The sequence below is a fragment of the Lissotriton helveticus genome, chromosome 7, assembly GCF_964261635.1.
Source record: "Lissotriton helveticus chromosome 7, aLisHel1.1, whole genome shotgun sequence".
In the NCBI taxonomy this organism is placed as follows: Eukaryota; Metazoa; Chordata; class Amphibia; order Caudata; family Salamandridae; genus Lissotriton; species Lissotriton helveticus.
The window spans coordinates 1,200,963,089-1,200,989,467 of record NC_136068.1 but is presented as its reverse complement, the minus strand read 5'-3'; the positions used below and the strand labels follow the sequence as shown (position 1 = coordinate 1,200,989,467).

Genomic DNA, 26,379 nt, shown 5'->3' with positions numbered 1-26,379 from the left:
CTCAAGTCCACCTCCACATACGTTTGCCATAAGGAGTTGGGCCTTACGTATGTAACTGATCTCATTAAAGTAAGCCCAATACTGTTATGGCACAAGATATGGGTCTCTAAGGAGACTGAACTGAGTAGGGATACCATTCTGGATTGTATGAAATTGCAAGGGAGTCAAAAAATCGAATGGTTTAAATAGGTGAAGCAGTTCGTTACGGACATTGGACATGCTGAATTTTTTGAGAACCCTCAGACCATGGCAGTAATCCCTAGAAAAAGGTTGAAGGAAATGTGCTTAATTTTCGTAGACAAAAAGGTGGGAAATAGAGGTCAAGAAAAGCTCGGTGGTTCGAAACCATCTAATGCTACAGAACCAAGGCATGCAGCATTATTTAGTGTGCACAAAAAGTAGCTACACTCGGATGATACTGACACGGTTCAGGGGAGGAAGCTTTTTTAGGCTAGTAACCTTTCCTGTCGTAAACACTTGGTCAAGGACCCTAATCTTGTGCCCGTGTGATGGTGTTTCCCATCAGTCTATGATACACTGCATATTGCTTTGTAAATTTTACACCTTAATTAGGAAGAAGTACTTATTTACATTGTTCAAGAAATGGGGAATTAGGCAATGTAAAACTGCTTTGCTGAGACTACAAATGCTGGAGGATGAGCTGACATTGTATGCAGTATCAATGTTTTTAAAAAAACATGTTAAGATTTAGACTATCAACGAATTGAATGATCTTATCACCTTGTAATAATTGTGCTTCTGTTTGCGACTTTGCATTTAAATGGTCATGTTAATCTTGTATTTAATCTGTTTTAGAATAATGTAAGTTGTGCTTTTATGGATTCTCAAATTTGAACCCGAATAAAGCTACTTTTGACTTGACTTTGACATTAGCTTAAGATTTCCTGTTGGATGTTGATTCTTTCAATTGTTTCACTTTCATACTATAATTTTTATCCAACAGGAAAACTTTTGAAGTCGATGATATTTTGAAAAAGGTGGAGAAGATGAGAGGGGATCATGAGTCTCACAAGTATGTTACTTATAGTTACGTTAACACATTTGATCAGAAGTATTCAATGCTGTATTTTGTAATATATTGTTTGCTGCATATGTTGCTGCAAATACAAATACTTTGCATACTCTTGCAATCTAGTGTTGGAACCTGACATGCAAGTTTTTTTTATTCCAATAACTTTTTAGCCACAAGGTGTAGAGTGACTTCTTGTTCCATAATGTGCATGGTCCTTGCCTTCACCATCAGATTTTTTTTCTTCCGTTGCACAGGTTCTGACGTGGAAAGCAACAGTTCTGATACTGATACATCTGGGCTCGCAAGCTTTAGGCATTATATCCTCTCATTGTATCTAGAGGAATTAAAACACATTGAACGCCCACATTGTAATTTCAAGTATCTGATAGAGACTCATAGTTGTAGATTTCTTAACGTAAAATTTCCCTCAGGCGTCAATCTGGATCCGGAGATTTTTCGTCATCAGTACCCCTGCGGGTTGGTAGGTGGCGTCTGTTGCTCCACGTCCGTCGCTGACATAGCAAGCGCCAGGATGACATCGCAGGACCTATATAGACGCTGCCCATGCGCGCTGAAGTCAGTTATTTCTATTTCCGTGCCGGCCTAAGTGCAGATCTGGTGAGAGCTACCCCTGAACCGTTTTTTGCTAGTGTTTTCCAACTTTTTGTAAACCTTTTTCCTGAGTCTTGGACTCCTGGTGCATCTAGGATGTCCCAACGTCAGACCAGCTTCAAGTCCTGTGGCTCCAGTCTTTGAGCGATGACCGTAACAGATTCGCACCTAGTGTGCCTTTAGTGTCTGGAGCGTGACCACTATTCGAAGATGTGCTCAGAGTGCCGGGCCATGAACCTGAAAGCTTTGCTGGAGCAGTCCCGAAAGCTGTTGGAGGCCCATCGCTCTACTCTGCGTCGCTCCCATTCTCGTTTGAGGAGGAAGGTCTTGGACGATCGCGGAGCCCACACTTCTCGTCGCATTCAAAGTCGTTGGGGAGGTCTTCGGGTAAGTCCGGGAAATGCAAGAAGTTGTCTAAGGAGCACAGGTGTACTTCGACTTCACCCTGCTTGACAGCCGACGTGCTGCGGGACTCAGAGCGTCTTTGTGCGAAAGTTGTGTCTCCGGAACAGCATTCTGAGACAACTCCACTTTTCCCTGCTTTTCCAGGAGCTGGAGCGACTCCGGCCCAAATCCAAAAATTCTATCAGTCCCTGTACCTCGGAGTGGGTTGGGGGCCCTAGGCCTTCGACGCCAGCAGCTTCAACCTAGACTCCGAAGGGCCCCTGTGGATACGGTTTCAGATCTGGATCGAAGCTGGTCAATCTCACTTTACCTTCCCCGACGTACATCCCAATGACTGCGCTCCGGGTGTCGACCGTGCCCTCGGTCGGCAGCGACCCCATCCTTGTTCCCAAAGCAGACACGGAACCGAATGGACGCTGAGAGGGACTTTTGTTCCTGTTTTCATTCCTGGTGTTCATTTTGGGCCAGAAGCTGGTGATGTTGAATGGGAGAGGCAGCTGGACCCTTTAACTGACCAGCTTGAAGAATTGGACTGGCAGATGGACCGGAGCGATGCCAGCAGTCTAGTCCCCTACTACTGTAACTACGGGGAGGGAGCTTCCTACGCTGTAGGGGTGAGAAGGGTAGCCAAGGTCCTAGGCCTTGAGCTTACTTCGGTGGCAGTCAGGACTAAGCTCCTGACAGAGGTGCTTCAGCCTGTGGCTTCCACTTCCGAACCCCTCTTGACATTTAATGAAGCCCTTACAGATGTTCTTCTGGGCACTGGGTCCAAGCCCAGCACAGGGACAGGACAATCACCTTCTGCCACCGCCCCGGGCGACCCCCCCCGTTCCAGATGCAGCATCTCCCCCCCTGAGAGCTTGGTGGTCCAAGCCTCATCTTCAAAATGGCGCTGGTTGTGGACTTCTGGCTCATTTTGCAACAAAGCACACTTGACGCGTAATCGCGTTACCGATTCTTGGGCTGCGGTCAGATCCGTGGGCCTCCTGGCTGGCACTCATCCACCTCATTCTACCTTTTGTGACTAAGGAAGGCATGCCCAACCACGTCCTGTTCAGCCCAGCCACTGGTACACACCAGCTGTCCAGCCTCTGCGTGGCCCGGGCGTGGGACCCAGCGCCCTCGTGGTTAGGGAGCCAGCAGGTGGGCCAGTCCACCCTTTCCACCCTTGCCTCCAAACCTTCCTAATTACAAAAAGGGGGTGGTGATGGACAGAGTATCTGAGTTAATCAGAACACTCCTACCCAGTCAACAGATCAGGGCTTGATCCATCACCGTTTTTTAGCTCACTGCACCATCCCAGTTCAGAACCTGGCTATATGCAAATTAGTCTGTCCCTGGCCCAGTGCATCATGGGAACAGGGCAGACCAAACTACCTAGCCAATTCTTCACTGGAAAGGAAACAAGCTTCCGGGGACCGGTTTCTGGCATTACAGCCGTCTTCGGCCCGGCTTGCTTGAATCCTGATGGTGCAATGAGCAAGGGACTCATGTCTGAGCATACCCTTCCACACTCATGGTGGCCAAAATAATTACAAAAAGGGGGTGGTGATGGACAGAGTATCTGAGTTAATCAGAACACTCCTACCCAGTCAACAGATCAGGGCTTGATCCATCACCGTTTTTTTAGCTCACTGCACCATCCCAGTTCAGAACCTGGCTATATGCAAATTAGTCTGTCCCTGGCCCAGTGCATCATGGGAACAGGGCAGACCAAACTACCAAGCCAATTCTTCACTGGAAAGGAAACAAGCTTCCGGGGACCGGTTTCTGGCATTACAGCCGTCTTCGGCCCGGCTTGCTTGAATCCTGATGGTGCAAACCTTCCTAGTCGGACGTTTCAGGCCCATCATTAGCCAGTCGGAGGCAGGTTTTCCATTATTTCCTACACTAGAAGTCCATTACGTCAGACAGGTGGATTCAGCAAATAGTCTGAAGGGGCCACTCCTTCCCCTTTGAGAATACTACTCCCTCCATGCCACCTTTTTACATCATATGTCCGAGGATCATTTGGCACTTCTCTGCAAGGAAGCTTCGGCTCGCTTGGCCATGAGAGCCATAGAGAGAGTCCCTGTGCCAGAAGTAGGTCACGGTTGTTATTCTTACTTCTTTCTGGTGCCCAAAAAGGACTTGGGCCTGCATCCTATCCTAGACCTCCGGGGCCTCAAATTCTTCTGGAAGAAGTTCAAAATGCTCTCTTTAGCCCCGGTCCTGTCTGCAATCGACCCTGGAGATTGATGGTGGCGTTGGACTTGCAGGACAAGTATTTCCACATCCCGTCCTGCCAGCCCACCGACGTTACCTACGTCCACCGTGCTTCCCTTTGACCTTATCAGTGCCCCTCGAGTGTTCACATAGGTGATGGCGGTGGTCGCAGCTCATCTATGCAGATCAGGGGTTCCAGTCTTCCTCTATTTTGATGTCTGGCTGTTTGAAGTCGTGCTCGTCCCAGGCTGTCGCCTCCCAACTCCAGACTACGGCAGACTGTAGGAGAGTAGGATCTGCTTCTTATAGTTAACCCCACTTTTTGCTGATGTTTCACTGTATTTCGACTCTAGTCTGGCTGTAGTCCTGCTAACCAGGAACCCAGCCTAACTGCTTCCTCTCTAAAATGATTGCATATGCTTTAAGTACAACACAGATTGGAATCTGGGGTAACCTTATAAGTTACATAAAACTACAGAGTGGAGAAGGGCCCGAGGGGAAAAAGTTTATAGACCTCCTGGCATCTTGTCCCCCAACTATACATTCTAAACACACGGAAGATGCCACAGGTCTTTACACGATCCAGAGACACTGAGGAACCTATAAAGTATTCCACAAGAGGACCTGGAATGACAGGATAGATAAAGAGATACAAAGGGTAGAAAAGTACCCATCAGCCCACTCACTAGTGGAACTTCGTCATCTGGGATTTCATGCTTGAAAAGTTGGTGTCCAAAAGGCACTTCCTCAAGAAGACATTGAGGCTAGCCAAGGACCCAATGGTTGAACCCTCAACCAGAACAAATGACAGAGTTTGAGGCTGATAGGGCTTAGTTGCAGTGCTCAAAGAAAATATATAAGAATATGTGAAACAAAAGGAAAATGATCCAAGTGAGTTAAAAATGCCTATCTTGATGTCAACAAGGAAACTTTATTGAATGTGCCCATCAAGATGGTATGTTTAAAAACAGAGTGATAGTAGCAAGAAAGATGGTTTGCTAATTACCATAGATGTTCTCTGGTCAACATGTTTCAGCCGTGAAAGGCTTTCGTCAGGACCTATGAATCACTACTGCAACACTTACTTTATGTGCTGTGAAAGACAGACTACAGACATTCTCATGGGTGGTGTATCCCCTCCTGTCAAAAGATATAAAAAGAGAAAATAGAACACAAAACAGACCACACAACAAAAAGTTATGGTCAATCTAGCAACAATTGTGTGTATATACCTTCATTTGTACAATGTGTTCTGTTTAACAACTTACCCAAATTTTTGGGATGAAGAACCTCACCTCACCTGGCGACGGCTCAGGCTGAAGGAGGCCACGCACTAGAAGGAATTCATTTAAAATGATGTATTTTAGTTCATCTTTGAAAAAATGTTACAAAATATATTCCAGATTACATATAGGTAGGTGACTACGGTGGCCGTAGGAAAAGAGATGTATATTTTTAGAAAAAGGGTACATCATTCACAAACCATCTATGTCTGGTCAAGTGACATTAAGAAAAGGTCTATTTACAATCTACTCGTAAAAACATAAAAAGCATATGTTCCCCTAGGTGCGTTGCTACCAGTAGTGAACCGCAACGTACTGGCTCTATGCACCTTTAAATACCTTTTTTTAAAAGGGAACGTTTATCAATGTATCAACCAATTGGTTGATACATTGATAAACGTTCAGTGGCAGTGCAGAGGAGATACCTTTTAGTGAAAGTCCATTGGTGGTTTCATGAATTTCCGGTAGTCTTCAGGGACCAATCAGGTGCGTCCTGCTCCCTGCTCTCAGAGCGGTCCGCTCAGTGCGGGCTGCTCGTTGTAACAGGAAACAGTACGCGACTCTACATTAGCATGCGGGGCTTGCAATTTTGAAAGCAGAGGATAGGTCGACATAAGTACGTCGGGCAGAACCTATCAAAACGCAGGGATGACGTGTCTCTCTCAGGTCCGCCGATTCCCTTTTAAAACTCACGACCCGCATCGGAACACTACCTCCCCCTCGGCTCAGAATAAGCACGAGGTAACGACGGAGAGGTAGGTGTCCTGGAAGCTGCGGTGTCTTTTCTGAAAGCGTTTTGGGGAATCGGATGTGTAATACGAGGAGCGCATCATCCAGAGGGATGACAGCGCTTGACCGCGCCGGTTCCTCGAGTTACAAAGAGCTTACTTCGGGAGGCTCTCTTGATTTATTTAAAGGTGCATAGAGCCAGTACGTTGCGGTTCACTACTGGTAGCAACGCACCTAGGGGAACATATGCTTTTTATGTTTTTACGAGTAGATTGTAAATAGACCTTTTCTTAATGTCACTTGACCAGACATAGATGGTTTGTGAATGATGTACCCTTTTTCTAAAAATATACATCTCTTTTCCTGCGGCCACCGTAGTCACCTACCTATATATAATCTGGAATATATTTTGTAACATTTTTTCAAAGATGAACTAAAATACATCATTTTAAATGAATTCCTTCTAGTGCGTGGCCTCCTTCAGCCTGAGCCGTCGCCAGGTGAGGTGAGGTTCTTCATCCCAAAAATTTGGGTAAGTTGTTAAACAGAACACATTGTACAAATGAAGGTATATACACACAATTGTTGCTAGATTGACCATAACTTTTTGTTGTGTGGTCTGTTTTGTGTTCTATTTTCTCTTTTTATATCTTTTGACAGGAGGGGATACACCACCCATGAGAATGTCTGTAGTCTGTCTTTCACAGCACATAAAGTAAGTGTTGCAGTAGTGATTCATAGGTCCTGACGAAAGCCTTTCACGGCTGAAACATGTTGACCAGAGAACATCTATGGTAATTAGCAAACCATCTTTCTTGCTACTATCACTCTCTTTTTAAACATACCATCTTGATGGGCACATTCAATAAAGTTTCCTTGTTGACATCAAGATAGGCATTTTTAACTCACTTGGATCATTTTCCTTTTGTTTCACATATTCTTATATATTTTCTTTGAGCACTGCAACTAAGCCCTATCAGCCTCAAACTCTGTCATTTGTTCTGGTTGAGGGTTCAACCATTGGGTCCTTGGCTAGCCTCAATGTCTTCTTGAGGAAGTGCCTTTTGGACACCAACTTTTCAAGCATGAAATCCCAGATGACGAAGTTCCACTAGTGAGTGGGCTGATGGGTACTTTTCTACCCTTTGTATCTCTTTATCTATCCTGTCATTCCAGGTCCTCTTGTGGAATACTTTATAGGTTCCTCAGTGTCTCTGGATCGTGTAAAGACCTGTGGCATCTTCCGTGTGTTTAGTAACCTTATAAGTCACTAGAATATAGTATCCTATATACCCAGGGTATAGGTACCCCAGTGGCCTCTCAGGGGCCGCAGCATGTATTATGCCACCCCTGAGAGACTATTCAAAATGACACAACAGGTCTGCTACAGCAGCCTGTGTAAGGTGATGTATGCACCCCTTACCCAGATATAGGTTCCATATATCTACCTTATATTGCTGCACACATAAACCTATCAGTCACACCTATGGCAGGCCTTATCAATCCTGAAGGCAGGGTGCTGGGTTATGTGTGAGAGGGTGCCCATGCATGAGCTGAACCCCTCTGCAGCCTTTGGAACCTATTCTCCGGGGTTGATTGTGATGCAGCCAACCATATTCTTTTAAGTGCATTATAGACTCGCAGTAAATGCTAAATTTGAAATGGCTGCAAGGAAACATGTTGTGTTTGGTGTCAAACACCTTGGAATCATACCTCCCCGCCAGTACTGGCGGGGGGAGGTATGATTTCACCCTCCTAGAGGGAGAAATATGACAACACCGGTACACCCGGTACCAGCTTAATGGAACCCTGGCATCACAAGATGGATGCTGCCAGCCACAGACACGCGTCTGCACTCCTGCTGCTGGACAAAACTCCAGCAGAGGAGGCTGGACAATAGGTTTCCTATCACAGGGAGGTGTAACCACCTCCCAGACAGGCTTTAGTGTATTGGGGCTTTGATGTCTGCACTGGGGGCACATTTGGTGTCCCTGTGCATAGTTCAGCGAAAACCGGTTGCAGGGGCACTCCGCCGCTGATCTGGCGTGAAACTGGACAAAGGATATGGGTGTAACCAACCCTCTGTCATGACCCTCCCAAAGGTGGGTCCCCAGAGTTCGTCCCACCCCTTCCTTGGGTATTAAATAGGATCCCCGGACTACAGAACTTTAGATTTACCTGGACGAAACTTTGCTACAGAATCCCAGAACTTAATCTATCTACACTTTGTTGGATGACCGAAGAATCTCCCTTGGAGTAAAAGAGTTACTCCACTGCAATGTAGGCACCAAATATGCATCTGTCCGGTTTGCAACTACGCTGCTCCTGAAGGACTCCGAAGACTTTGCAACACAGGAGGTGGGTTTCCAGGCTTCCCCGAGGCCAATCCATGCTCTCAGTAAACCTGAGATCCAAAGCCCTCGTGGGGACCGTACAACCCGAACCCCTGGACACTGTGCTCATTTGCAGTAGCATATGCTTCATGGCGATTCCTGAGACTGTGCGTTGGGCTACTTGTAGTCCAGACCCCGAGCAGTGATTCCACCGAAGATTACTGGCCTACACTCCACGAGTAACCCGTGAGGTGGTATTTAGTGTTTCCTCTCGAGGTCGCTTTGCGATCCCTTGTCCGTCAACATGTGTGTCCATGAGAAGGGTACTGTAACTTTCAACGGGCTTACCTTGTTGCTCCGGACATGCCCTGACTCTCCATCGCTTGGGGAGTCACCAGGACCTTCCTGGTCCATCCCTAAGCCTTTTTACTCACCGTGTGGGTTGCAGTAGTCGAGGCTTGTTGGTCTCTAATCCGGACAAAGGCGCCCCCCCCCAGCACTCGACATCCTTCGTGGGACAGCTCGTCCGCAGACTCTGGTTTTTGTCGATGTCTCCTGGTCCCCGTGGCAGCGGAATAAAGCTTCACCTCATCGCACCTGAAACACCTGACATTGGTGGGCATTGGTCTACCGTGCCCCTGGTCACCCTGAAGAGACCCAGACTCTGTCCCCTCTGCTTTCAGGTTCTTCACAGCTCCGATCCAGGCTTGGATCCCATCGTACACTTTTCCTTTCCACGGCAGCAGCACTTTACAGCAACTTTCCATTGAAAACAGTGACGATTCCTGACACCATTTGGCACCTATGCACCCGGCTTCCCTGGGTGAGGTAACACGAGTACTCCGTTGCTCACATGGGTGCTGGCTTTAGAACCTTCTAAGTCTAAAAGGAGTCCTCTCCGAAGTGTCCCTAATCTTTCAAATACCAAACGCATCCCCCATGAGCCCCCTGTGTCACTACCTTGAGTGGTTCCTTTTGGTCCCAGTGATTCTACATGCTCCAGGCACTGTGTCTAGGCAAGTCGTGGTTCTTATGCCACTTTCTTAATATATGGTTTGGTCCCCCCCTGGGGCCCATTGTATATTGTGCTATTTACTTACGTTCTATTGTGTTGATACTGTGTATCTTGTTCTCTAATCTCATAAAGAGGTTAGTAGAGGGTGTTTTGTAATAAATACATATATTTTATATATACCTTGTGTGGTTCTCCTTTCATTTGCTCATTCAAGAGGTTATAATCTGGTAAACCAAGCTGCTTTACACTCCTTCAAGACTTAGCCTGAAGACTGCTTTCCATAGCTACCACTATGATAGCTTTCAATAAAGGTTGTCTTGAACCTATTCATCACTAAGGGTTTTTGGACTGGTGCAAGGTGCCCACTATAACTAGTGGACAGCATATACCAGGCCAACTTCTCACACAGACCACTTGCACTTGATGGGGTTCACTATCAACGTGCCAAAGTCACACCCAACTCCCTCTCAGAGGCTTCCTTTCGTGTGAACGAATCTGTACACTGCAGTTTCGGGCTTACCCTCTCGAGCAGCAAGTCTGGGATATTCAGGCTATATCGATGTTTCGGACTCTATCCTGTATTCAGGTGATATCGACTCTAAAGCTGCTTGGCCTCCTGTATCCTGCTGGTGGATAATGCCAGATGGCATATGTGGTCTTTGCAGTGGGACCTGAAGTTCCAGTCGGTGCAGCATCCGGGGAATCTTTCTGACTGTGTCCAGATCTCAGAGGGAGCTGCACACCAACTGCAGTGGTGGCTAACAAACTAAGATTGGGTCAGAGTTGGCTCCCTCTCCCAACCAGATGTAACGGTGGTTACAGATCAGTCACTCCTGCGAAGGGGCGGCCATTTGGGGGAGGCAGAGATCAGAGGCGTCTGGTCTCAAACGGAGTCCGGTCTCCTTATCAACCATCTGGAGCTCCGGAAAATCAGACTGGCACTGAATGCAGTCATTCCCTCTATCAAAGGGAAAGTGGTGCAGGTGTTCACGGACAACGCTACCGCCATATGGTACTGCAGCAAACAGGGCGGGGTGAGGTCATGGACCCTTTGTCAGGAGGCTCTCTGCCTCTGGACATGGCTGGACCATGAGGGTATGACCCTGGTGGTTTAGCACTTGGTGAGCTCTCTGAATGCCAGAGCAGACAAACTCAGCCAACTGTGCCTGATCCTTCATGAATGGCGTCTCCATCCGGGGGTGGCGCAAGTTCTCTTTCAGCAGTGAAAGAGCCTTGGTTAGGTCTGTTCGCCTAAGAAGTGAACGCCTAATGTCAGCAGTATTGTGCTTTGGTTTCCAAGGCGGCACTTTTCGTTGCAAGTGGAGCTTCGGCCTATTGTACGCCTTTCCGCCTATACCACTTCTGCCCAGAGTGCTCAAGAAGATCAAGCACGACCAGGCTCAAACGCTCCGTCCATCATCCCCTTTTGTATCGCTTTGTTCGCCCTAAGTGTGGCAGGGTATGCTCAGACGTGAGTCCCTTGCTCACTTTGCTACTGGATTCAAGATAGCCTGGCTGATGAGGATTATGAATCCGAAACCGGTCCAGGGAAGACATGGCTTGGCAGTTCGGGCTGGACTGTTCCCATGAGGCACAGGGTCAGACTGATTTGCATATGGCCATGTCTGAACTGGGGTGGCTGAGTGAGCTAAACAATGGTGATGGATTAAACCCAGATCAGTTGACTGGGGGTGAGTGTTTGATTTGCTCAAAAGCTCCGTCCATCATCCCCTTTTGTATCGCTTTGTTCGCCATAAGTGTGGCCGGGTATGCTCAGACGTGAGTCCCTTGCTCACTTGGCCACTGGATTCAAAATAGCCTGGCTGATGAGGATTATGAATCCGAAACCGGTCCCAGGATGCTTGTTTCCGGTCCAGGGAAGACATGGCTTGGCAGTTCGGGCTGGACTGTTCCCATAAGGCACAGGGTCAGACTGATTTGCATATAGCCATGGGGTGGCTGAGTGAGCTAAAGAATGGTGATGGATTAAACCCAGATCAGTTGACTGGGGGTGAGTGTTTGATTTGCTCAAACTCTCCGTCCATCATCCCCTTTTGTATCGCTTGGTTTCCAAGGCGGCACTTTTCGTTGCAAGTGGAGCTTCGGCCTCTTGTACGCCTTTCCGCCTATACCACTTCTGCCCAGAGTGCTCAAGAAGATCAAGCATGAGCAGGCTCCATTCATTCTTGTAGCACTGGATTGGGTACCAAGAGTCTCGTACTCAGACGTTCTGAGTATGGCCATCGATCCTCTAATCAGACTTCCCCCTTTAGGAGGATCTTCTTCGCAGCAGGAGATGGTTCTTCACCTGAACCTATCCAGTCTCCACCTTCTTGCTTGGAGATTGAGCGGTGGCATTTGACAGCTTTCGACCTTCGGCCTGAAGTCTGTGATGTTATTTTGGTAGCCGGGCGTCCCTCCACTAAACAGTATATACCTGTCAATGGAACAAATTTGTTGGTGCACGGCAAATACTGTTGATCTCCTTTCTGCCCCTATTTCACAGGTACTCTTGTACAAACTTTTTGGCCCAGAGGGTTCTGCTTTGGGCACTCTTATAGGATATCTATCAGCTATCTAGGCTTTTCTATGTCTTCGAGATCAGCCTTCTTTATTTTAGTCACTAGGTGCCATATGTATCAAAGTCATTTTGCGATTAATAAATAGCGATTTTATGCGAATCGCTATTTGAGAATCGCAAAATGCTATGTATGTAGGATTTGTAATACATTTTCCGAATCCTACAACCTAAAATGCAAGAAAGTGCATTTTTCAAAGAAATCGCAAATTACCACCAACTTCAAGTTGGTGGTAATTTGCGATTCCTTAAGGCCAAATTGCACTTTTTTGGCGCTTCTTACATTACATTTAAGGAATCGCAAAATGTGCGATTCCTTATTTTGACTTAATACATACCATTTGGCAAAATTGCATTCACAAACGCTGAAGTTCTGCGAATTACGGCGTTTGCGAATGCAATTTGGCTTGATACATATGGCCCTTAGTTCCTTAAGAGCCTCACTCATTTCTTTCCTCCGTCTTCCTTCATATTGCCCCAATGGGATTAAAATTTAGTTCTAACCTTTCTTATGTGTTCTCCCTTTGAGCCCCTTCTTAAGGCTGCTTCATGCTCTATCTTCCAAGCCTCCTTATCTGTTTGTCCATCCGGATAAAGTGGTGCTTTGAACTAAAGTTTTTTTAGTCACGCCCTTTCATGTAGGACAATCTATCACTTTACCCACCTTTTACCGGCCCCCTTATCCCTCCAAGGAGGAGGAGAGACTCCATAGTCTGGACCCAAAACATGCATGGTCTGTTTATTTTGACCATACCAAAGACTTCAGGGTGGATTATCAACTCTTCATTGGCTATGTGGGGATCAAGAAAGGTTGGGCTGTTGACAAACGGACCATCTCTCAATGGGTACTCTGCATTAAAATATACTAGGCTTTGGCCTTCTGTGAAATGTCGTGCTCTCTCCAATAGAGCAACAGCGGAAACTCATTGATATGTCAGGCGGCGACGTGGGCATCTCTCCATACGTTTACCAGACACCACTGCCTGGACAGTCCAGTCCGGAGGGAAGGATACTTTGCCCATTCGGTCCTCCAGGACTTCCTCGTATGATCCTGGTTCGCAGACCCTCGTCCAGGGACGATATTGCTGGAGTATCTATTCTAAGGTAAGGAAAATAAAACTAATAGTCTCTATCAGATGAACAAGTTTCTTACCTTCAGTAACGTTGTATCCGGTAGAGACATATATTAGTTGTAGATTCCTTATCGACTCACCCATCCCCACTGCTGCTTAGTGAACTGATATCTAGAATATGGGCTTCCCTACAGGAAGCTACACGGCGCCGGGATGGACAAGTTGTCAGGGACCATTCACCTTGATGCAAGTGTGACTATAGGGAGTTGTCCTCACTCCCCCGCCAGTTCAAGTTTTGAATTACAAAAAATTTGGTTCCCCACGGAAATGATCCTGACACAATTGTAGGGAGTATACTTTTGAGAAGTGTTTCTACCCTGTGCTCCTGGACTGAGGAGGTAATGTTTGTACCTTTTGGGATATTCTTTCCTTGTGAAGTCCAGATGAAAGCCGGGGTAATAATTAATTTAATTATTTTTGGCGGAAACATGTCGACGTTTATCTGCAGAATGGAGGGGTAGGCGACAGTCTACCATACCTCGAACCATAGGTCTATTATTTGACCCTTTTTTAGTCTGGGCAGGGAGTCCATGATTAAAGTAGGTTTGAGGACATCCTGTGTTCAGTTTTATATCACAGCTTCTGCACCTTCTTTCCTGATATATCCCGTCTTGTGCACATTTTATGTGTTGTATTGTCTTCTTCCTCCCTATTGCTCCACCTGCAGCGTTGGCTAGCGCGGAGGTCTGTTAGCAGCCCTATGATGAAGCATCTATTAGATTATAGCGATCTGGTTTTATGAGTCCCACTTTCTTATGTGTGTCTAGGTTATTACTGGAGGTCTAAGTAGGACGTACATTCCTCCTACCCCTTTGTGTGGTGAGCTTCCCTACAGGGCCCTAGTTTAGACACACCAGTTGTCAGTGTCCTTCATGGCTGTGCGCTTCTGGCATGGAAAGTCGTATTAAGAACTGATGTCTGCGCGCATGGGCTGAGTCTATATAGGTCCTTCAATGCCATCCCGTCAGCCCCCGACGCCGACCACTGACGCGCAGAGGTACTGCTGATGAAAAATTTTCAGACTGACGCTAGGGGAAATTCTAAGGTAAGGAATCTACAACTAATTTATGTCTCTACCAGATACATTGTTAGTGAAGGTACGTAACTTGTTCAGTGCTAGACTGACCAACAAACGTTTTGTAACCTCCGTCTGTCTCCAAGTCACCATGAATCAGAGCACACCTTTTGACAAGACTTCAGCGGATAAGACTCTGAGATATATAAGATAAAGACGCTAGGGCCGGGGGTCCGACATCAGTTTTGGAACACCGGACCCTCTCAACATACAGGAGGAACTGCAAGTACCTTGGACAGGGAGAGGATGCAACCCCCAAAACACTTATTGGAGGCCTCTTTTGTACATTATAAGCATTCAGAAGCATAAAAGTCAGCATCACATAAGCCAAAGACTCAATGCTCTCTGAGTAACTTATCTAGGGCTTGGGGAGAACATGGCTAAAAAGACATGCTGAGGCTTTCAGCCCAAAAAAGCCAAAAGAAGGCTTAAAGTCTCGCCACCACCCTCGGGCCCCAGTCCAAGCAGAGCCAAAGCTGAAGTAGCATGCCCACACGCCCTCTGAACCTGGGTCTTCGGGCTTCCACGCCTAATCGAAGGAACTGTAGAGTCTGTGTCAAACTTTGGAGACCTTGATCTTGGAGGGCCTGGCAGGGGAGCTCCATGCTTGCCACAAAATTCCAAAGATGTGTATATTGAAAGACTAGCTATACTCAATTGCTCAATCCTGAAATTACACGTACACAACACCCATACAGTAAGCACTCCCGAAGGGGGCGACCCCTGCGAAGGCTGGTGGACTGAATGCCTTTATCAAGGAACCCCTTTACATTGATTCCCTCAAGGGCCCCATGTTTCTTGAAAACAGAATATCATTTGATGAAGAACTGCAAGTGTAAGGCGCAAGCACCACCTCCTCATCATTCTCCTACGTTTCCATACCAAAGTCTGCACCACCAGCTGCCCGTTTGCCCAGTCCTTCAGTGCCACCAGAAACACCACCACCTCTAACTCTACCAAGGGCAATTTCACTACTGCCTTCCTTGCCTCCATCCCCATCTCTGGAAGAATCTATTCATTCCTTCTCAGTCCATATGGCGGAAGGGGGGGGTCGTACTTCCAGCTGATTCTTGCAGATTACTATCCGTGGTAGGACTACAACAAAGACACTCACCCCCCACCCCCACCCCCACCACCAATATCAATATGCTGACCCATATCCAGTAAACCCATCTTTCCCCAGACGATACAACAGAATACCAAGTTGACATTTATTTAAGACCTGTTCTACACCACAATGTCGCCTTGCAAGGTGTGGAAGAGTATTTTCTTGTAGAGGCCCTCTCAAAACTGTGCATACTGTTTAGTTCATACCAATGATAAAGGGAATGCTAAAGTCTGCTCCTAATAACTTTAAAGATCCTATTATTAGGGTCCGAGTAGTCTCACAACGGATTAAAATACAAGTATAAGGCTTTCCTTGAGGACCTTGCTGGTCTACCTGACTAGCTCCCTACTAGGTTTGGTCACCCCAAGCACTTCTAACAGACCGCACTGATACTTAACCAAGTTTTGTTTGGGAAAGGTTGTGTGTCCTATTCGTTGACTTTGCCAAGGCTTGTTCACGGTTGAGTGAAATTGCACTTATTTTTTTTATTTCTTGTAAAATCTACATCCCCACAACCTTCTGATGGATCTTTTTCTTTCTAGTGTCTATGTTCTTGTAAAAAACAAAACCTGTTTTTGTAAATTGGTGTTGGATTTCTTGTGTTGTTGATTCTCATCAATTGTTTTGGTGATATTTAAGTGTTTAACACTAGTTCCTCTATGTAAGCATTGATGCACATAATCAGCGCATCCCCGCATCCCATCTAGGGTCGAAACGTCGACGTTCTTGTTTTATATATCCGTCTGCACAGAGTCCTAGCGAACTAAAGAAATAATTTATCTTCCTGAGACTATTGTGATTTACAGTGGATATTTTGGATGTATTGTCCACCACGCTGGACATGATTATGTCCACCCTCCTCCAAATGAAAGAAGAACTACACTCCATCAAAGAGTTGCTCATCACATACCCCAGACACCCCCCTCCCACCACCACCTTTACACCTAATAACACTTCCCCCGCGCCTCCTACTCACCTTACCACACAACACTCCCCACACCGGACCTCTATCCCCTCTCGCAATACCACCAATCGCAATACCAATCGCAATCGCATTACCACCAATCGTAATACTCCCTTTACACCTAACACCTCCTCCTCACCTCCTACTCGCCTTATCACACAACTCTCCCCACACTGGACCTCTATCCCCTCTCGCAATACCACCAATCGCCCCAGACGCACTACCAATACGTTCTCAGACCATGACACACACACCCTTCTCCACTCTTACGTCCTGGCTTCCCAAAATCGCCTAGCCACCAACCACCTGTCCATCCCAACGATTATCTCTAACCCCCTCAGGCACCAAAAGGATAACAACAGAGGCGCCGTCCCCAACAACCTCACTAATGTGCCCATCACTATAGAACCTTCCTCCACCCTCTGCGCCCCTAGCCTCAAATGCATACTTCTCAATTGCAGATCGGCCCAAAGACATTCCGCGGGGGTCGCCGACCTCATCATGTCTCTGGAACCGGATCTAGCCATTCTGACTGAAACATGGTTGTCTGATTCTTCTACACCTATCTTGGATATCCTAGTCCCTCCCAACTACTGTATCATTAGACTTGACAGGAAAAAAAAGACAGGCGGTGGAATTGCCTGTATTTACAGAAGCAACCTCTCAGTTATTAAGGCGTCCGCCCCCTCTCTCACTTCCTGTGAATACCTCTGCCTTGATGTCATCAGCGAAAGCAAACCGGTATGCTCACTACACATCATATACCACCCACCTGGGGACAAGCTCTCCTTCTGCCAACAACTCATGGACACAATATCAACCAATTCAGGACGGCAAAACACCCAAATTTTCCTTGGCGACTACAATCTCCATTGGAATGACAGCAGTGACACAGTGGTAAATAGCCTCAAAAGCTTCCTCAACGCCCTTGATCTCACCCAAATATGCAATAGCCCGACCCATGAGAAAGGTTCTATCCTCGACCTTATCATCTCCAAAGAGGACGCTATTCAACTTGAGTCAATCCTACCTTGTGACTGGTCAGATCATCATATTGTCTCCTTCCTTATCAATGAAAAAATTAAATTTAACCTAGTTCAACCCTCTAAGCCCAAAGTCTGGAAAAGGGACATGAAGAAACTCAACCCAAACTCCTTACCGCCTAACAGCTGCAATCTCCTACTTCCCCCTTCCGGCGCTACGGACGTTCAACTCCTGACTGACCACTATCTAAATGCTATGTCCACAATAATCAATGAGGCTGCACCCATGCAACTGAAAAGAGCTTCGTCCAAGATCTCCAACCCATGGTATGACGGGAGCCTCAATGAGGATAGACGGGCCATGCGAATGGCAGAGCGCACTTGGAGGTCAGCCCCCTCTGCACTGCACCTAAAAAGCCTGAAGAAACAGAAAAACGCCTACTTCAGGAAAATAAAACGCTCAAAAAGAGATTTCTTCAGCCTCCAGCTCACCCAAGCACAAAACCGCCCAAGGAAATTGTTTGAGTTAATCAGAACACAATCCAAAGAACAACCCCAGACACTCAGCACCATGGGCGTTACACCTTCCTGTGAAGACTTCTCTGCTTTCTTTAACCAAAAAACCGACAACATAAGAAGCGATCTCCTCAATGACGCAATCCTTTACTCCAACCCCCAACACACAGCAATGTCTGAACCAAAGAACAATGCTACATGGTCATCCTTTGGCACCTACTCCAAAGAAGAAATTGGCAGATTGCTCAGCACCCTGAAACCATCCAATCACCTCACTGACCCCCTTCCTGCAAACGCTGTAAAAGACTTTACCCCTTTGCTCCTCCCGCTCTGGACTAAAATTATCAATAGCTCTCTTCAACAAGGATCCATCCCTGACGCCCTCAAAGTCGGACAAGTCACCCCTCTACTAAAAAAACCAACAGCAGACCCCACTGATCTAAACAATTACCGCCCTATCACAAATATTCCCACCCTCGCTAAACTGTTGGAAAAATGCGTACAGCTACAACTGACTAAACACATAGACAAGTTTGATCTCCTCAACGCTCATCAATCAGGCTTCCGTGCAGGGCACAGTACCGAAACTGCCATGACTCACATAGTGGACGACGCCCTCCAAATCCTAGACCAAAACGATACCTGCCTCCTCATCCTTCTGGATCTCTCCTCAGCATTCGACACAGTTAAACATGAGAACTTACTCGAACTGTTAAACACAAGAATGGGCATATCAGGGACTGTTCTCAAGTGGTTCACCTCCTTTCTACACAACCGGTCACAAAGATTCAAAAGCAACAACCTGATGTCCTCTCTGGTGCCTGTATCGCTAGGCGTCCCTCAAGGATCCTCCCTCTCCCCAACACTGTTCAACCTAGTGATGGAACCTCTCACTACTTTGCTACAGACATCCAATGTTCACTTTCACATGTATGCCGACGACACCCAACTTTATCTCAAAATACAATCTCCCAAGGACATCATGATTCTGAACACCACGATCAGAAACACCCAATCCTGGCTTGCCGAGAATCACCTCAAACTCAATGCCCTGAAGACTGAGTTCCTCCTGATCTCACCTCCCGCAAAAATCTCTACGGCTCAAACATGGCTTAAGCACTTAACGGCTCTAAATGTACAACCTACCGTCGTAGACTCAGCAAAATCTTTAGGCATAACACTTGACGCCAATCTCAACATGCAGCAGCACATCAGCAAGGCAACCAAAGGAGCGAACTTCCAAATCAATACCTTGAGAAAACTTAAACCCTTTCTTCCAGCCAAAGACTTCCAAACTGCAGTACAATCTATAGTCATCCCTCACATAGAATACGGTAGCACCGACCTCTGCGGGCTCCCCCTAACTACAACGGCACCCCTAAGAGCGTCCCTTAACGCTGCAGCGAGACTCATCACTGGATCAAAAAAACACTCTCATATTTCCCCTGACTTTAAATCCCTGAACTGGCTACCTTTTGAAGCTAGAATACATCTGAGAATCGCCTGCATGACTCACAAGGCTGTACACATGAACTCACCCGCCTACCTCACTCAAAAGCTGACAATTTCGGGTGGCTCTAGAACTACTAGAAGCACAAACAATCTTCTACTGAAGCCTCGAAGATTCCGGAAGGAAAAAACATATAAACGCTCCTTTTCAGGAATGGCACCCAGGATCTGGAACTCACTCCCTCCTGAAACCAGGCTCATCTCCTCCAACAAACTGTTTAAGAAAGAAGTAAAAGCGATCCTCATGGCTAAATACACATGATCTATTATTCTGTATTTCTCATGAATCCGCTCCGTAATACCTGCCTGACCCCTTGGTCTACTTGTACTACTTGTATTATGACTTATTTGATTGTATACGTTCCCTCTTTGTATATTGTTATATTGTTGACGCATCTGTCTGACCTTGCACACTGTACCTACACCACCTCAAATATCCCTACTCTTGTACTACTGATGTACCTGTGTGACTATACATCCTGCACTCACCTACCTCAACTATGCCCACCTTTATGTTATCTCCAGAAAAACATTTTAAGCACGCTTAAAAAAGTATATGCTTATATTTGTACTTTTATATTATTGGCGCAACTGTTTGACTATGCACCTTGTACAGACACTACCTCACCTGTGACCTACCTCTTGTTTTTTTGACCTACATATGTAACTATGCACCTTGTACCTAACTACCTCAACTATTACATTCTATTACTCTATCACCCCCGTGTCCTGTAAAGCGCTCTGATATCTGCAAAGATCTTGTTCGCGCTATATAAAACTTTCAAAATAAATAAATTGTTTTGTCTATATTTATGATTTCCTGTGTATTTGTTTAATCATTTGGAATACTCAGTCACCAGCCACGACTCACTCACTTTATGTATTCTTATTCCATGCTTTTTGTTTTTGGACAGCTCGCCTAAGTCACTTTGAATTTAATCCGGTAAAAGGTTGAATACTTAAGATTTACCTTTTTCTTCCACTGCGGTCAGTGTCCGTTTTTCTGATATATCCTCCATTGGATATACTGTTCCTTTTATGTATTCAATACGTTTTTCAATTTAATTGTTTCCCCATCAGAACCATTTTTGTTGTTTAGTTGAGAGATTCAACAAAGCCATAAAAGGCATGATCATGAGTTTGCTTGAAAGACTCAGGAGGAGATGGGACATTCTCCTTTTATGCCTATTGTTTGGATTCAGAGAAGTTTCTCATAACAAAGCAAAGTTGCATTCAGCCCCTCTGAGCTGCTCTCTGGACGCCCTGTGATAAGTCTACTCCACTTGGTTAAGGAAGGGTGGGAAAGATCCCTCAAAGAACCCAATCAGGACATAGAGGATTGTGTGCTAGTCCTTCGCTGAAGTATAGCTGAGTACATGAAAAAGACAAATGAGAATTGTTGGCCATCCAGGAGCTTGTCAAGCACTTGTTTTATCAAAAGTCCTCTGTACTGGAATACAAACGAGGTCAGTTGGCGTGGGTCTTGGATCATGTAGCGCTCAAGGCTTTACAGGACTAGTGGACTGGGCCCTACCCCATCTTAGAATAGAAGGGGAAAGTCACCTTCTTGGTGGACTTGGGTACTCCCAGGACCCCTAACAGGGTGTTTCACTTAAACAGGCTCACACTGTGCCATGAAAGGGCAGACATGTTGGGCACAGATGGGGGCGAGGAAGCAGAGAGTTACCCTCTAATAGACCTCCTGTTCTAGGCATGTGTTGCTGAATATACACATGATTTGCATACTCTTGCCATCTAGTGGTGTGCCCAGATGTGTGCAAGTTGTTTTTCTTTGAAGAAGTCTTTGGAGTCACAAGGTAGAGTGACTCCTCCTCTTGGTGATAATTAACCTGGGCGTCAACTCCATTGTTAGATTGTTTTCTTACCGCTGTCTGGTTATGAAGTCTGTGTCTGTGCTCTAGGTCGAGACTGTTACGGTGCTCTGTTCGATTGGTCCTCATCCATATTGTTTTCGTTCTAGTATTCCATCTTGCATATCGAGAGATTGAAAACGTCATTGCTCTTTGAATCGGCATGCTTCCACAGGGGCCTTCAGGGCCTCCGTTTTTGATCAACATCAAGTTCACCAGAGGATGCCCTGCTGTTGGAACAGACATCTTTCCTTTTTCTACCTGGACTGCAACACAAAGTTCTCCTGAACCGACCTTCATCCAATCTGTAACCTGTGTTTATCACTGGAACAAAGGGAGGAGGGTTGCAAGGCTTGTTTACCTTTCCGTTCCAAAAAGACTCTTCAAGACTGTTGGGCACTTCGATGTGAGATGCAGCGGAGCAGTATAGAAGACACTACCGACCTCGAGGTATCAAGAAAGAACCCTTCCTTGGACCATCCGTGGCAGAGGAAGAGGTGCTCTCCGTTGAGGGCAGTTCCGGCTCTGACCTCAAACTCAAAATGGAGATGCAAGACATTTCGCCAGCTCAACAATTCGCGAGATTGGTAGCCTCTGTTCCTCGGCCCAATCTTGAACCACCTAAGAGACATTCGGTTCCTACAGAACAAAAGGTCCTTGGACTACCACTGCCTTCAGGCCATGGTCGGCACCAAAATACTGAGTGGGATGGCCCAACCTTAGGCTCGACGCGGAAACACCAGCCATAGCCATTGACATCCTCCACCTCTGTGCCGAGTCGACCTTAGTTACTGAGTCAACCAGCTCCAGCTTCGGCTCTGACCGGACCTTTGGCGCCGAAACAAAAAAACTCCTAGTCTCTGAAACGGGCTCGGAAATCTGATCCTGGCAAGCATGTTGAACTGTTGTATGGCGTTTTAGGATCCGACTGAATTTTCCCGATTCATGCCCTTATATAGGTACAATTCACATTTCCCTAATATAGGCACAGAAATCATTCACTTATTTAGACATAGCCCATGCAGACCAAATACAGGCATGGCTACTTCCACCTGTACCAAAATGTCACAACGATTTCTTGGAAAATCGGCTTAAGCAGTCAGTGACCTTCCCTTGCTTGAATATTGATTTGTTCAAGAACTCATGTACTTTACAAAGAACTACTATTCTCTTGGAGTTCTTTCCTGATGTTAATATGCTTGACTTTACTTCAAACTAGACACCTTCAAGGTATAAATATGCCTTCACTTTCTCTAGCAAGACACGGTGGTTCGGACCAGTTCGACCATCTACTTGCCCGACTCAGCTCGCTACAGCAAGTGCCGAAGGAAGCCGACCCTCCAGCTGACACACTGATTGAGAGGCTGCATTTCGCTCGGCGAGAATACAGCTCCAGTTGTTTCCAAGCTCCCCATGCGGGGTGTTGGGAAATCGAGTCCCGAGACTGAGATACCAGTCCTCCTTCATTCTAAACTAAAGGTATGGAGCTGATTAGAACCTAGAGAAACCTTTGATGGATTCTTGGCAAAGAAAAACTAAACCTATGCTACACCACACTTACTCCTTCCCGCGTACTAGACTTCGGTTAGGTACATTGGGGTAGGCGTATTTTAGAAGCACCAGTTGAGTACTTTTAAGACATTGTTATGTATGTATTTATATATGGTTTAGAAACCATACAATGCTCTTACAGTATTATTTTATAATATTGTTCTCGCTGTACGCATTATACTTTGCAGTCCATTACGATTGTAGCAGTTCACTTTACTTGCATGAGAAAGAAAACTGTTCAATAAAACCTTTTATTGAAAACACCCGTCTCTATTTCTCTGCACCTTTGTAGAAACGAAGCATGCACGAGTGACTGAGTGAAATACTTATCTATTGTTTCCGCAACTCTAGAGATACATTTCTTATTCTTGGGAAACAAAGTTGTCATGTTTATGCGGTTGTCATAAACGAATCCCTTCTTGTGAATTTGAGAACGTTTCTAGTGACCTCTGAGCTAGCTGGCATTCACTATTAAGTTTAATATATTCGATAGAGACCTAGTCGACCTCAGTCCTACGTCTAATCTATAGGATATATTATTCCAATGCGCAGAACCTATTGGGAATATAGGAACTACACTACATGGACCTATTCTCCACAAGTTGCAAGAGAAACTGGATGCTTGTCAAAAGTATATACATTCAGGCCCATACAGGGCGTGTTCTTACCAAACCTTTGGTTCCAACTCCACTGCCATGGAACAGACAACTCTCCTTGGAAGAGGCCATTGATATTTCGGTCCCTGCCAAACAGAAGACAGTGGTAGACAAGGCCACCAGTCCTTACCCCCTCCACCCCCTACCACATTCACTATCACCAACACAGTCTGATGGAGACCCTTTTAATATAAAACCTCAAGGGTCTCCACATTCTGACATTAGTGGATATGGGGCAGGGGATGATAATTTTGACACACCACCACCCCCAACCAACCTTTGGTCCGCATAGGATATAGACCCTCCAGTGGGACACTGACCGAAGTCTCTATCACGCTTGTCCAACTCCCCTCGATCGTACCAGGAGCTTATTGGTAGAGTATCTATGCTTCATGAGATTGAGCTACACATGGAATCTCTGGAAGAGGACTTCCTCTTTAAAACACTCTTCTACACATAGGGTCACTCAATACCTCCCTAAGCTTAAGGGTATGTTGTATCATGAAGATATTTTTAAAGACCCTGCTCGAGCCTGATTCATCACGGCCAGGGTGGATAAAAAATATAAAGCTTCTCCATCCTACCACATTTACATCCAGAAACACATTCCTCATGACTTGCTTGTTGTTACCAATGCTTGCAAGCAGGCGACTTGCCAAGCTGCCAGTGATGCACCACCTCCTGACAAGGACAGTAAAGCCATTGACTGCTCTGGTACAAGGGTCATGGCTCAGTCCGCCAACCATTGGATCAGGATCTGATTGGTGTAACCTGCTGACACTGTTAAGGTCGGATTTAGCAGCGTCTATTAAATGCCTTTGTGTTTGTTTGTGTGCCAGTTGTGCCCAAGCATTGGCCATAACTGGTTTATCGCCTGTTTTAATCTGCACCACACTTAACATTTTAATATTGTACAGCCACTCCTTCTTCCCATGCTGAACTCAGGGTGCCAGCGCTTTCCGGTCTGCAACAGCTTCAGTAGCTGATTATGCGGAGGAAACTTTTTGGACCCACTTCTGGCGGGGGCGGCGTTTAGCGCTCGAGTGCACTCGGCCATAAAAGCCGATGCCAGACGCGCCACTCGCGCGCTCAAGGCAAGCCCATCTGTGCCGGTCTGCGTCTGGACGTCGTCAGGCCCGCTGACTCTCCTAGGGTAAGTGTTATCAGTTCCCAACCCTTCCATTACTCATGGGCTACCCTTCATCAGTTGAGGGTGCTGAATAATGTTAGAGCCCCTCACCAACTCTAATAGTTTCCCCCCCTACCCTAGAGGACCCAGTGGCCTGTCTCAACTGCCATCTTCAGAATAACAACGAACTAGGGAACCTCACGGGGCCTGATCCCAGCCCCATACCTATTAGGAATGACCTAAAGAGCCTCCTCTGAAACGTAAGGTCACTAGCCAAACATGCGAATGAGATATGGGATCTAATCACCCCTCAGTCTTCGGATATTTGTTTCCTGACGGAAATGTGTCTGAATCCGTCCAACCTCCCAGCCATTGTCTAGCTATCCCTGACAACTATAAACTGATTAAACTCGACAGAGGATCAAAACTAGGTGGAGGTATTGCTATGGCATTTAAAATACAATTAATGTAACATGGATATCTCGGACTCATTAGAGTTGGTATTTTTCAAATAAACCTCTCCGCTCCCGACACCTGGAATGGAGCTCTGATCTATCGCCCCCCAGGATCGAAATCGATTTTCAGTCAACAGCTGGTGGAAGAAATAGCCTCCCATGTCTTAGCCTAAAATAAATTCTTACTCCTAGGTGACTTTAACTACCACACTAGGGGGAATACCACACTAATTCAGAAGTCACCAAGCTATTAGCCGACCTGGGAAACACTGGGACTCTCCCAATGAGTCAGAGGCCCCATGCACATAGCGGGCCACTAATTGGACCTGCTGTTCTCGAACACTGAACTTCTGGAATGCGAGGTACCAACTCCCTCACATGGACAGATCATTTCTTAATTACTTTCATCTGGACATCAAACCGCCATCCTGGGCCCTTTTTAGGTCTCGCTGAGCATGCGCTGCTCTGCGAGACATTTTGTAGGTGGGTTTTAAAAGTGCTGCTACCCCACGCTTTGGCTGGCCTAGCGCCTGCGTTCACGCGAGCGTGTGCGCACACAGCCACCATCTGTCTTTCACATGTCATTATAATCGCAGCGGCAACCACGCTTCACTTTTAATGTTAAAAGTAAAGCGCAGGGTCCGCGATTATAGCAAAAGTAAAGAAATAAATCAATTTCTTTACTTTTGCTATAATCGCGGCACCTGCGCTTCACTTTATTAGTATAAAGGTCTTGCCAAAAGTCTGTTTTATTTTTTTATTTTTTTGCCTGGTGTGATACTGTTTTAGGAAGTCACATACTTCCCCTCTAGGCTAATGACAGCAGGCATGCTTGAATGTCATCCTTACTGATGGGATGGTGTTTGAGATCAGATGTTATATTGGTTCAGGGATTTAGTTTGTGCTGACGCGATCAGCACTTTTGTGAATAGTGGCTTGTTTCTTTACATAAATTTTAAATAGGATGATTGGATTTGGTATTTTCACATTGTCATGTTTGGACAGCAACTTGGCAGTGTTGACATTTCATTCTAGGATTGACATATTTATGTACCATATTTTATTACTTTTGATTAACCAGTCAGTCCAAAGGAGTTGATCTTTCTGCTGAGAAACCCTTTTTTGAGTCAGTTGCTTTTAGTTTTTGTGTGGATCTTGTGAACAAATATTCGAAAACATTTTCGTAGAAAGCAGGTTATGTCCTTCTAATCATAAACCTAATCAAAACAACTCCAT

General features: G+C 46.0%; 1 protein-coding gene across 1 annotated transcript in view; it reads left to right on the top strand.

The window, feature by feature from the left end:
• Nucleotides 1–26,379, top strand: part of SUZ12 (SUZ12 polycomb repressive complex 2 subunit) — a 979,834-nt gene that overhangs the window by 140,189 nt on the left and 813,266 nt on the right. The window contains exon 4 of the mRNA XM_078654391.1: nt 965–1,033. Coding sequence (XP_078510517.1) covers nt 965–1,033 — 69 coding nt within the window. The remainder of the gene's footprint in view (nt 1–964; nt 1,034–26,379) is intronic.